Source organism: Grammomys surdaster, unplaced genomic scaffold (genome assembly GCF_004785775.1).
Source record: "Grammomys surdaster isolate TR1022 unplaced genomic scaffold, NIH_TR_1.0 125808, whole genome shotgun sequence".
Lineage (NCBI taxonomy): Eukaryota > Metazoa > Chordata > Mammalia > Rodentia > Muridae > Grammomys > Grammomys surdaster.
This window is the reverse complement of record NW_021620639.1, coordinates 553,175-566,493: the sequence shown is the minus strand read 5'-3', so window position 1 is coordinate 566,493 and position 13,319 is coordinate 553,175. Positions and strand designations below refer to the sequence as shown.

Genomic DNA, 13,319 nt, shown 5'->3' with positions numbered 1-13,319 from the left:
TGCATTTTTTAAAACTCTAAGAAAATAAGAATATAAACGCTAACACTGGAATTAATTAGCAAAGAAAAATTTTTCCCAAACACAAGATGTATGCTTTAAAATATAAATACAAAAAACAAACAAAAAAAAAAGATAAAATTAAGCAAAACACATGCTCATAGTTCCAACACTCTGAAGGCCACGGGAGAATGGTCCAACGTCAAAGCCGATCTGAGCTTTATCAGCCTAGGTTATTTATGAAACTGCCTCAAAAAATTAATTAACTAACTAATTAATTAACAAGTAATGTGGGCTTGTAATCACACTCCTGTAATCCCAGCATTGGTGAAGCTCAGGTAGGGGTGTATCACAAATTTGAGGCCAACCTCAAAAGTTGGCCAGGTAAGTTTCACAACAGCTTTGTGCTTCACAGCAAGAGCCTGTCTCAAAAAATAACTTTTTTATATGGCATGTGAAACTTAAAATAGAACATATATTGTTACGCTTTCTAGACATGACTTATAAAATCTAAATAAAGGGGGTAAATGGAAAACATGGAAGTATAAAGCATCAATACACTCCCATAACCACATTCATCCACCAGTTTCATGTAATTCTAATTAAAATCACAACAGATTTGATGGTCAAAGGGTTATTTCATTTTTACTAGTTTTGGCAAAATTATTCTATAGCTAATTTGAAAACAGAAACGGAGAAGCAAATCAAAATTTGCAACTGAAAGCATCTTTCCTTCCTCTGATTACAAGGTACTATGAAGTTGGAATGGCTCAGCAGTGAGACGTTTACCACAGAGCGCTCGACACACGCCTGCGGCAGAGTTGACCAATGACTACAGAAACCGAACTAAGTATTCTTGGAAATTCAGTATACAATATGAATATGGTAATTCAAGTCTACAGAAAAGGATGGATTGTTCAATGAATGCCCTAAGTCGTTACGTAGTTGATAGTTGGTATGAACCTTTCACTTACTCTAAAATTAATTTTAGATGTTTAAGCAACAGAAGAAAATATAGGCAACTATATTTTAGGTTACAGAAAGCAGGATTACAAAGAAACTATAAAGATGGTCTACTAATACATTTGACAGGAAACTTAAAAACTTCTGAAACCAAGCAAAATTAAACAGGTGACAGCACTTGGGAGTCAGAGGCAGGCAGATTTCTGAGTTCGAGGCCAGCCTGGTCTACAGAGTGAGTTCCAGGACAGCCAGGGCTACACAGAGAAACTCTGTCTAAAAAACCTTTAAAAAAAAAAAAGAAAAAAGAAAAAAAACAACAGGTGACAAACTCAGAAGACACACATATCAGATTTTATATGAACGCCCTGACTTCAAGTAATACCTCATATAATCTGGTATAATCTCCTTCCGTACTGATAGACTCTAGGCTCGAACACATGACTTGCCATTGCTAAGGAAATAGAAGCAAACAGCCACAAGGAGAAATTGAATATGTATGCACACTGGAATTAAGGATGTTATTACGATCTCAGAGATGGAATGGCACTAGAAAAGCAGGTAAACAGACATATCCCATGAAATATGCTCTTCTAGTTAGCTTTAACTGTCAACCTGACACAGCCTAATCACTCCACTGAGGTTAGGTCAAACTGGACGGTGGAGGATTATCTTGACTGCTAATTGAGGGGGGACAGCACAGCTCACTGTGAGTGGCACCATTCCCAGTGCAAATGGTCTTGGGCTGTATAAGAAAGCTAGTTAAGAAGAAGCCTGAACAAGTGAGACACCAAGCAACATTTCTCCACAGTTTTTGCTTCAGGTTCCTGATTGAGTTCTTCACTGATAAACTGTAATCTATAAACTCAAATAATCCTTCCCTCCCATAAGGATGGTTTTGGTCATCATATTTAACACAGCAACAGAGATGAAACTAGCTAAGTAGATGAAAAACCTAGCAGTCTTAGTACGACCAGACTTACTACTCAGCAAACCAATACACCTTACACTAAATTTTGAGGTCATCTGTTAGAGAGCAGTAGTTAACAGTTAAGGACTAGTGTCCTTAAAAATAACCAAATACATCGGGCAATGGTGGCACACGCCTTTAATCCCAGCACTTGGGAGGCAGAAGCAGGCAGATTTCTGAGTTTGAGGTCAGCCTGGTCCACAGAGTGAATTCCAGAACAGCCAGGGCTACATAGAGAAACCCTGTCTTGAAAACCCAAACAAACAAACAAACTGAAATACACACACACACACACACACACACAATGAGGTAAAACCTTTTCCTATCAGACTGAATACTGATTATGCTGAGATGGCAATAATATAAGGAAACTGAAACTCTAAATAAAGTGCTATTATATAGTGTATATCAAAACTTGGTAATTACTTTTAGTCCAATAATTGTTTCATTTAATAATATCTCAAATGTTCACTGCACCATTGCAGAGGCCTGTACTGGGAAATAGAACTACAAAGTCAAATCATAATTGACTTTAATAATTTTGATTATTGAGTTTTATTCTACAGTGCTGCTACAGGCATTAGGAGAGTAATGATATCTAGTTTCCACTTTGAGACAAGTATGATTGATGAGTGGAGAATGAAAGTCAAGAGTGGAAATGAGGAAATAACAACTGTCCAGGTGAGCTAACAGATTTGTATGGTGCAAATGAAATGAATGGAGGAGGGCCTAAGATGTCAACCGCAAACAGTCAAGGATAGAGGAGCATACAGTTGTGCACGTGTGTAATCCCAGCACTTCAGAGACTGAAGGATTCAGAGTTCCAGGCCAGCCTGAGGCCTATGAGACCCTAACTCGAAAAACAAAAAAGAGGAAAGTAAATACTGTTTCTTGATTTTTTATTTCTAGAACTTTATCCTAAAATATACGTGGATGTTCACAGTTTTTTATGTTTGGAGACAGAATCTCCTGTAACCCATGGTCTCAGCCTCCTGCTCCAGCCCCTAAATACTGGAATTAGAGGCATGTGCTACCTACCTCACACAACAGAGTTGAGAATAGTTCAGTGGAAGAGTGCTTACCTTGCATGCACAAAATGCAAAAACAAGATGCTAGGATGAGCATGGGCTCAGGAAAAAAAAAAATCAAATCAGAACAAATCTTTTTTTTTTCTTTTTTTTTTTTTTTTTTTTGGTTTTTCGAGACAGGGTTTCTCTGTGTAGCCCTGGCTGTCCTGGAACTCACTCTGTAGACCAGGCTGGCCTCGAACTCAGAAATCCGCCTGTCTCTGCCTCCCAAGTGCTGTGATTACAGGCATGTGCCACCACCGCCCGGCTCAGAACAAATCTTAAAGTCACCTTTAAGTAATTAAGCAGACATGATCAATCCACCCAAGGTAATGGACTACCAGGTAATCACTTAAAAATTATAAAGAGTTGTATTTAATGTCAACAAGTACGTACAAAATAATCACCTAGTGTGTGTGTGCGCGCGCGTGTGCACACGTGCGCCACAACAAACATGAAGAGAACAGGAGGACAACTTTTAGTGGTTAGCGCTCTCCTTCTACCATAAGGGTTCCAAGAATTGAACTCAGGTCATCAGGTTTGGCAGTAAGCACCTTTTACTTGCGGAGCCATCTCTCCATATTTCCACTTTTAAATAGTACAACCTTTACTTATACACACATTTACAGCTGCATATGGATTACAAAAAGCCTAAAAAGCTGTACATGAAAGTACTATTATAATTCAATCTAGAGAGAGGGCTGTTATTAAAAGGCCTACTATGCATGAATTTGGATCCTCAGCACTCACTTAAAAGCCAACAAATTGCATTGCACCTACACTGGTAAGGCTGGGAAAGCAGAGAGTGTGTATTCTTGAAGCTTATTAGCTAGGCAGCCTAGCTGGACAGATGGATTCCTGGTTCTGTAAGAGGCCCTGTCTCCAAAAACAACAGAAGCTGACTTCTGACCCCCACATGCAAATATATACAAGTGTACAGACACAAACGAGTACATCACACATAAACACACAATTCTATTTCATTTGCATCTGAGTATTTAACATTTTTATACTTTGAAAAATATGTGCAAAATCTGTACCATTTTAATAATGGAAGGGAAAAAGCAATTCAGAAAAATCACCGGATATTTATCTGAACAACAGTAATTTGTTCACTTTCTAAAAGTAATTAAGTAGATTATAAAGAACTATTTAAATGAACATTTAAGATGCATAAATCTTGCCAGGCAGTGGTGGCTCATTCCTTTAATCCCAGCACTTGGGAGGCAGAGCCAGTCGTATTTCTTTGTTCGAGGCCAGCCTGGTCTACAGAGTGAGTTCCGGGATAGCCAGGGCTACACAGAGAAATCCTGTCTTGAAAAGACCAATAAACAAATAAACAAATAAATAAATAAATAAATAAATCTTTTTGTTTTTGGTTTTTCTTTTGGTTTTTTGTTTTTGGTTTGTTTGTTTGTTTGTTTGTTTGTTTGTTTTTGCCAGGGCTATGCAGAGAAACCCTGTCTCGAAAATGAAAAACAAAACAAACAAAAAAAGAAAAAGAAAACAAAAAAAGGAAATAAAACAAAAGTTAAATGGCTACCAATTTTGCTTGTAGATAACAGGGGGTGAAAATATGGAAGGAGGAATGATGACATCTCAGGATTGAAGAAAAAAACAAACAAAACCTTCACAGAACGAGCCCCAGCCCTTCACTGAACTGCAAAATGAGCAATCTGGACTCCCTTGAGATTTGACCTAAAGACTATTCTTTTTACATAAGCTGTAAAGTCTTTTTTTTTTCCCCTAAAGTTTCTATCAAACTGACAATATGACACAGAATAAAGGACAGAAAACAGAGACCCTCTGCAGAAGAGTAAAGGGTAGTTCTTTCAATTCTCATCACTACCAAGGTCAGGTACTCCAGCAGCCCTTTACCACTGGAAAAGTACTCAGTTCATTTAAAATGTCATCATGGCTATCTTATTCCCAAAAGACAAAACTCTCACTGGTATCTGAGATTACTGTAAACAAACTCGAGGAAAATGCTCCTCAGACTAAGCAGTTTTCTAAAGAGCCTATAGATTTGTCTCATCACCGTTTATTGGTGGCCTTAGTTATTCTTATTGTTTTTAGAAGTTAAAAAAATTATTTATTTTTGGAATGAGGTATGTGCCACAGATACAAACAGAAGTCAGAGCACAACCTGAAGAGGTTGTTCTTTCCTTCCACAGTGAGGGTTCCAGGTTCAAACTTAGGTCATCAGTCTGGGCACCTGTAGACCTGCTGAGCCATCTCAGACTGTCATTTTTATTTATAACAAGGAAACTAATTACTGTTAAGTTAGCAGTGATATAAGACTCTAAAACTTGCTCAGGCTTCTCAAGGGCACCACTGTCAAGGTTTCAATCTAAGCACATGCATAGCTGGCTCCTAAAAAGGCCAGTACAGCGCTATGTCTCAGTCTGTCTTCTTCAAGAAAACATGAAGATGTCAATGTTAATTCAAAGTAATAAAAGGCCAGGGGTAAATGTAAGAAACAAGTAAGATTCTCTTTCGGTACTGTCTATTCTAGTAAAAACAAAGAAACACGAGTAATAATAATCTAACACCTGAGAACTTAAGCTATAACTCAGACACTAGAAAATTCAGCTTTTAATATGTACACAAAGTTGTACCACTAATTAAACAATTTCATTGTGTCAAAAAGAAGGCACATCCACACTGAAACATTTACCTAACTTCCCATTCCTCCTTCACTCCTGGACCGCTGATATACTAACAGAATCATTCGGTATGTGGCCATTTGAATCTAGCTTTCATCTCTTAGCAGTTTTCATCCACACAGTGTAATATACCAATACTTCATTGTTTTTGACGGTTAAATATTATTTCATTTTAAGGGTATACCACATTTGATTATTCATTCAACTTACAGGCAAGCAGGTACTTCCACTCTTTATTTGAATAATGGTGCTATGAACATCTGTGTGCAAACTTTTAGGAAGATGTTTTCATCTCCTATGTCTCTACTAGAGAAATTACTGGATCATGTAATTCTAAATTTAAATTTCTGAGGAATTTCTAAACTTTTCTAAAGCAGCTTACCATTCATATGGCTTTTCAAATTCTTAACATAAACTTTCCAAGAAATAGAGGATTTATTCTTCCTTATCAATCCCATTCTGTATGCCAAGTGTTATGCCAGACAGAGCCTTATTCAATTTTCCTAACAACTCTGCAAGGCAGAAATTATTACAACTTTACCAAAGAAATTCAAATCTAAATCGTTTACAATAAGTATTGTCAGTAAGTAAAATGTCAAATCTAGAACTTGAATCCAGAGTTGATTTCAAAATCTGTATTCTTTATACCAGGCCATTTTTACACCCATTTACTCAACCCTTGGATACATATATATACATATATATACATCTGTTTCACATCAAAAGGATTCTTTAGGCAATTTGTATGTTAAGTTAAAATTCTGGTATGGAAGCTTCCCAGTATGAATATATTTCTAAAAATCCTAAGTGACTTAGGTATATTACCTCCCCCAATCATACTTTTCTTTAGTAAATTATTTCTGTAGTTTCACTTTAAAAGGCCTATCCAGGATTAGTACAAGCATTACACAGATTACCTTTTTTCCACCAACAAGCAAGTATGTTCTGCTATATAGACTGAATTGCATCCTCCCAACTTACACTGTTGATGTCCTGAATTTTTGAGGAACTTCTCAACTTTTCTAAAGCAGCTTAACATTTTACATGGCTTTTCAAATTCTTAACATAAACTTGTAAGACGTTAGACTTTCCTAGAAAGAGAATTTATTGTTTCTTATCAAGCCCATTCTGTGTGCCAAATATAATTCATTTGGAGACAGAGCTTTTAGGAGATAATTACAGTTAAGTGACCTCTAAGACAGTGAGATCGATGGCTTTTTAAGGAAGAAGAAAAATCTCTACCCTAACCCCATTCCCATCCTTCAAATGACAACAAAGAGCCCTCGCCAAACCCCACTGGCCCTAAACTTCCACTCTCCAGCTTTGAGGAAATTCTGCTGTCGTGAACATCATGAACTACCAAACTGGTATCTTTAAGTACTGAGAAAGAAGAGAGCAGTAGTATAGAAACAAGATAAACCAAGTCTGTTTAAGTCTGTTAAGTCATAAGTCTGTTGCTCAAATTTGAGTCTCTGATCAGACACTAAAAAACAGAATTATTCTTCTATCTATGAATTTAGTATTTTACAATAAAGTCAAAGAAATATGGTCCAAAGAGCTCTGGAGATAAACAAACCTGAATCTGAGGCTCTGGCTGCTTCTGAGCTTTCGTATCGTGTAAGATACAAATTCTACATCCATTCTTGTAGTAGTGATGCTGCTGGATTTAAGTAACTTTATTAATAGCTGTACCTGAAAATACTATACATCCTACCAGAGCTATACCCAGTACAGTTCTAGAATGTTACAGGCACTCCAAAACTGTGACTGTGACTGTTAGTACATAAGATTCTAAAAGAATGCCAGTCAAAGGCAAACATTGACACATTGGCACATTGGCACATAGACAGTATTAGCCAAGTATTTTACTGGTAGTACGAATATGAAAATACAGAACCTTGGGCTAGTAGTATGACTTGACAGTAGAGTATCAGATCCCTTAGAACTAAAACAAAACAAAACAACAAAACATAATTTGGGGTTACTAAGGAAGACTTTTTGCTCTTTGTGTTTTTCCATAAAGCAAAGTTCTCAAGCTTATGTTTTGTGGCATCTCCTATGGTACCTCAACTCAGATATCTTTATAATCTTTACTTCTCAATTCCATCAATTTCAAAGAAGGGGGGGAGGAAACATAAGGGTGTAAAGTATTTACTAACCCACAACTACAAACAACTGACATTCCTTTCCCAAATACCTCCTTACTCTAAAAAAAATAAAAATAAAAAAAATAGGTATTCTAAAAGTTATACAATCACTCCTGCTCTAAAGTTGTATGTAAGGGCCCTAAGAGATGGCTCAGTGGTTAAGAGCACTGACTGCTCTTGTAGAGGTCCTGAGTTTAATTCACAGCAACCACATGGTGGCTCACAATCATCTGTTACTGATGTCCTCCTCTGGTATGTCTGAAGACAGCTACAGTATACTCACATATATAAAATAAAAATCTTAAAAGACTGAGTTAAAGCTGTATGTAAGATAAAATATTAAAGCAACTAATGCAACTTCTTCTTTACAGTCCAAATAGTGCCTGCCTAATTACTTTGCTTATTCCAAAACCCTGTATATCACATAAAGTTAAATAAGTTATATCTACTTATCCATATATATATTCAAGGTTTATTCTCTATAAAAAAAAAAACTATAAAATTGACATAAAAAAAAACTCAAAAAACAAACTTGGTGCACGCCTTTAATTCCAGCATTCAGGAGGCAGAGGCAGGTGGATCTCTGAGTTTGAAGCCAGCCTGGTCTACACAGTTTCCAGGACAGCAAGGGTTACACTCTGCCCTGAAAAATCAAAAATAAAACAAAAACTGAATTTGTAGCACCTACTTCTAAAATAAGTATCTGTGGAAGAGTCATATACCCAACAGCTGAAAGCATAAATGGGAAATCATGAAACTGGAAACTACCATTTGCATCCTTTCTTGGATATGCATCTTGACACTACAATCCTCCAAAATAGGATTACCTTTTAGAATTCTCTGTCTCTTCACTGTACCTGTATATATATTTTAAATTTATCATTACTATAGATTAAGGTAGTAAAACCATAAGTTTCAAAGACTAAACATATACACAGAAAGGAAACTGGAAAATCAGTTTCCTCACCTAACCAATAAGGCTGGGCATAAAACAGTTTAATAAGTGGAATTCCTGGAAGCACTCTCTGGACCCATGTGTCAAGCAAACATTACTAATGACTACATGGCATTCTTCCTCAATCCGCATCAGCAGAAATGTATCATTGCCCTTATCTGCATGTTAGCCATGACCTACTGGACTACATTAGCAAAATGCAACGTAGTTGACACCTTTAAATAAGGTCAACAGTGAAGCAAACTGCCCAAAAGTTTTGTACAACTTGTCTAAAGTTTGTATCTGAAAACAAGGGAAGCACACAAAAGCACCTTCTATATTTGATCTTCATAACCCAGTAAAGAATCACCTAGATGTATTGGGGCACAGATGTGCTCAGTTGGCAGAATGTTTGTCTAGCAAGCCCTGGGTAGACATCTCAGTACAGCATAAAGCTGCAGATGTCATCTCAAGCCTGTAATCCTAGCATTCTGGTGGTGGAGATGGGAGAATCAGAATTAAGGTCATCCTCAGTTCAGGCCAGCATAGAATACACAAGACCTGTCTCCAAAAGCTAGTAAGTAAACTATATATGGCTTTATACATACATATATACTGATTTATGTGTATACATAATATTAATACTGTGTGCATGTCCATGAAATTATATGCTTAGCTCAAGGTCACTCAATAAGCAGCTTTGGTCAAATCCTCATAACTACACTATGCCTTTTTTATATGAGGAAGTCTGAGGATCTAGTGTTACAGCAGCCAAGAGCATACAATATGGCACAAAAATATCAATTCAGAATTTTCTGAACTCTTCCTAGAAATCAGACTATAAGGAACTATTTTAATTATAACAGGTTCTGGGCTGTCGAGATGGCTCAGCAGTTCAGAGCAATGGTTGTTCTTCCAGAGGATTCAGGTTCAATTCCCAGCACCCACATGGTACCCACATGGCAGCTCACAACTGTCTGTAACTCCAAGATCTGACACTCTCACACATACATACATGTAGGTAAAACACTGATGCACATAAAATAAAAATAAATACATTCAGAAAGGGAAAAACTGCAAAAAAAATTAATAGGTTCTTCTGTTTAAAAAGAGATAAAATTTTGAGTGATCAACTAGTTTTTAAAAAGATACAATCCCATACATAATTTTCTTTTTTTTTAATAATTTATTTTTTTCAAATCGTAATTCATTCACATGGGGTTATAAACACAGAAAGGCAGGATGTGGGGAAGGGGATGACACTGGAGCGTGGGTGTTCAGGGGGAAAACAGATATCTTTCAGAACATGGTATCGGCTAGGTGAAGGTTCAGGGGACAAGTCATTATGAATCTGCCTATGATTCGCTTGTCCTTATCTAAGTTGGTATTGTCTGCCAAACCTATTTACAAGGTCTATGACTACTCAGGCTTGTAAATTTCCATGAAAGCTGCCTGTTTACAATAGCTTATAGCCATCTGTTTCAATGTTTTTCCACAGAGACCCAAGACTTGGTGTTAGTATACATGCCATACATAATTTTCAATCACAAAGAATCCTCCATGCTTTTGAAACATTACAAATGAAAAAACAGTACAGAACCAAAAACTCAACTCAAACAGATACCAGTTTGGTGTTTTTTGGTCTGTGGCTTTTCCCCCCTCGACTCGTTGGCTGTCCTTTGTAAATACTAAACTACTTGTTATTCCTGTTCACCTCTAATCAACATCCAATAAATCTATACACAGCACTTTATAGGTGGAGCATGTCTTTAGACTTTCAGGAATGCACAGTTCCCTTCTGTGTAAGAGTGCACAAGGTGACAAAAACACGCTGTTCCTAAAATTAAAGATCTGAGAGACCTTACCACAAATACTCAATTCTCTAAGATACTTATTGCTTCAGAAAGCCGACCAACTTAATGGAAATTCCTACTCAATATTCCTATTCTGGGTGGCCTGTCGAACACCAGAACTACCCTTCACATAACGTGTGTGGGGGAAGGTGGGGGGACCCATTCCATTAAAAGGTTAACTTTTGGTTCCTACAGCATCAGAGATTACCTCAGACCAAGCCACCCTACTCTCAAAGCTCTCTAAGTAACGGCTCACGCCCAAGCTGTACACACTCGCTACTGAACAACCCAAAGCCTTTCAAAGTGAAAAACTAGCTGATCCTCTTTTCTGCTCTTAAATTATTCAAAATCAGCCTACAAAGAATTACTGTAGACTGCTCAAACTCCTCAGACCTGGGGAGGATGTTCTATATTTACACTACTGGAAAAACCTCAGTGTGATTTCTCTAACTCTATAACTGGTAAGAAATATGGCAAGAAAACAGCTTTAAAAACAGAAGTTATATTTTACTTGAAACTAGAACGTCTAAGTCCAGACATAATTTACTGAGACAGTGTATGGTACTTAAGTTTTACCAAATATTTCAAACTTTAATATATTTTGTTCATAAGCTTTCAAATAGCTCTGATCGAATGTTAAAATACCCTGCCTTATTTTGTCCTTTTAATGTTTTAAGAAAACTACTGCAAGTCTGAAAAAAACTATTAGCTACTAACTTGTTTTGCAAGACCTATAGCATTAAGTCACTAAGGTACAAATCAACAGTATGTAACATTACCTGACAGAACAGCCATGTATTTTAACAGTTCCTGAATTTTCAAGACCACCAGTAGCTTAGGAAAAAATACACAAAAAATATAGCTGAAGTTTCTCAACCTGTATTTTACAAAGATTAATCTTTATTTCTATGTCATAATTACTTTTTAAACATTTAAATTGGGTTTTGTGAAATCACTCAGGAAAAGGGGTCACTTGGCAAAAACCTAACAGTAACATAAAGATCTGTCACTTAGAATCGGAAAAATTCATAGTAAGCCTAAGTAAACACTGAACAAAAAAATATACTTAAAAGTGAAACGGGACTGTGTTCAACACTGATTGGGGGCGGGGGACAGTGGATATAAAAGGTAAAGTTTCCAACAAAACTCACTTAAAATAAGGGGGAAAAATTCTAATAACAACATTTTTAGGTCAAAGAGAAGGAATTTGTAGATATTATTCAAATCTCATTCCATTACATTATAAACGTCTTGGCAACTGTCGTCCATTAATCTTTAACACAAAGGAGATTCAAATCCAAATGAACTGAAAGACTATCTCCCGAGGAAAAAATGGAGTAATTTACTTCATCCACAATTGTTTAACCTAAAAGGGAGGCCTTTAAGGATGATAACGCAAAATTCATCAGCCTTCAGTCTACGAAGTCCCCTTTCTCACTAAGTCTTGCACCAATCCAAAAGCAGGTTATGGACACAAAACAAGCTTAGGAAAGGCTTGGGGTGGGTGGTGGGTGGTCTCCAATGAATGACACACCACATCATGATCTATTCTCCTACACAACTGGAGAAGCAAAAATGAAAAACAGGACACCATATGTTTCACCGTATCAATCAAAAAGCATTTCACCACGGTACATCCAAGTCTTTCCTTTGGGGCTGAAAAAAAAATAATTGTATTGATTACAGAGGAAAGGAAACGCGGCCACTTCTGCTGCAATGCAACACAGCCTGCTACGAACCGGAGAGAAGGGCTTTCCAAACAAAACCCTCCCCCGCCCGGGCTTACAAACCTCGAACAACTTATCCCAGCCTTACATTGTCCCCCGCCAGTGGAAACCTAGTAAATTCTCTCCCTTCCCCCACCACCGAGAAATTTCACCTTTCCCTGATCCTCTGCTTTACCCCTACCAGAGGCACTTTATTCTCCGCAGAGATTTCAAACCTTTCAAACTTTCCTCGCCCCCCCCCGCCCCTTTTAATTAAACACTAGAGCTTTGTACTAAAAGTGCGGGGAATTTTTGCATATATACGGAAAATACCTGTTTCTCGGCAACAAGCACGCTGCGATTATCCAGCCCCTCCCCATCTCCGGGGTTTGTTAGCCTAGGCTGGGGGAGGGAGGGAGGTGGCATAATGAACTGAGGAAAGGAAATCCTGGGTGAAAGAAGAGCATCAGAGGGAACACGGGAGGAGCCCCCTCCCCCAAATCAGAGAGGCTGGGCAGGGCGGCTGGAGAGGAGAACCCTGAAGGGACAAAAGGGAGCGGGGAAGAGCCGGGAGAGCCGAGCCGGCGCCGCGGGCCGGGGCAGGCGGGTCCGCGCAGAGCGGTCGCGGCGCCGCGGCACAATGGCTGGCGGCCCGCGCGCCCCTCACCTCATGGTGCCGGCGGCGCCGAGGCTTCCCCGGCGCGGGAGACGCCGAGCGGAGGGTCTCTTCTCAGGCGGGGAGGCGGACGCCGCGGGGACGCGCGAGCAGAGGCGGCTCCGGCTCCGGCGGCCGGGCTACACCATCTCCGCGCGCAGAGGCGAGGCGCCGGCCCGCCGAGCGCGAGCGACCAGGGGCTGAGGAAGGGGGCGGGGGGCCGAGGCGCCGAGCGGGTCCCCGGCGGCCGCCGCCTCCTCCGCCTGCGTCGCCGCCTCCTCCCCGCCGAGCCTCGTCCACCGCCTCGGACGGGAGCCGCCGGGGCCGCGCGCCCGTCAGTCCACCCGTCCGCCCGCCGCTCCAG

General features: G+C 39.0%; 1 protein-coding gene across 1 annotated transcript in view; it reads right to left on the bottom strand.

Annotated features, from left to right (window-relative positions):
* Enah (ENAH actin regulator) overlaps positions 1-12,231 on the bottom strand; it is a 114,802-nt gene extending 102,571 nt beyond the window's left edge. Inside the window, exons 1-2 of the mRNA XM_028789299.1 lie at positions 12,222-12,231; positions 11,374-11,428 (exon numbers count right to left, since the gene is read on the bottom strand). Coding sequence (XP_028645132.1) covers positions 11,374-11,428; positions 12,222-12,231 — 65 coding nt within the window. The remainder of the gene's footprint in view (positions 1-11,373; positions 11,429-12,221) is intronic.
* Between the last annotated feature and the right edge of the window lie 1,088 nt (positions 12,232-13,319).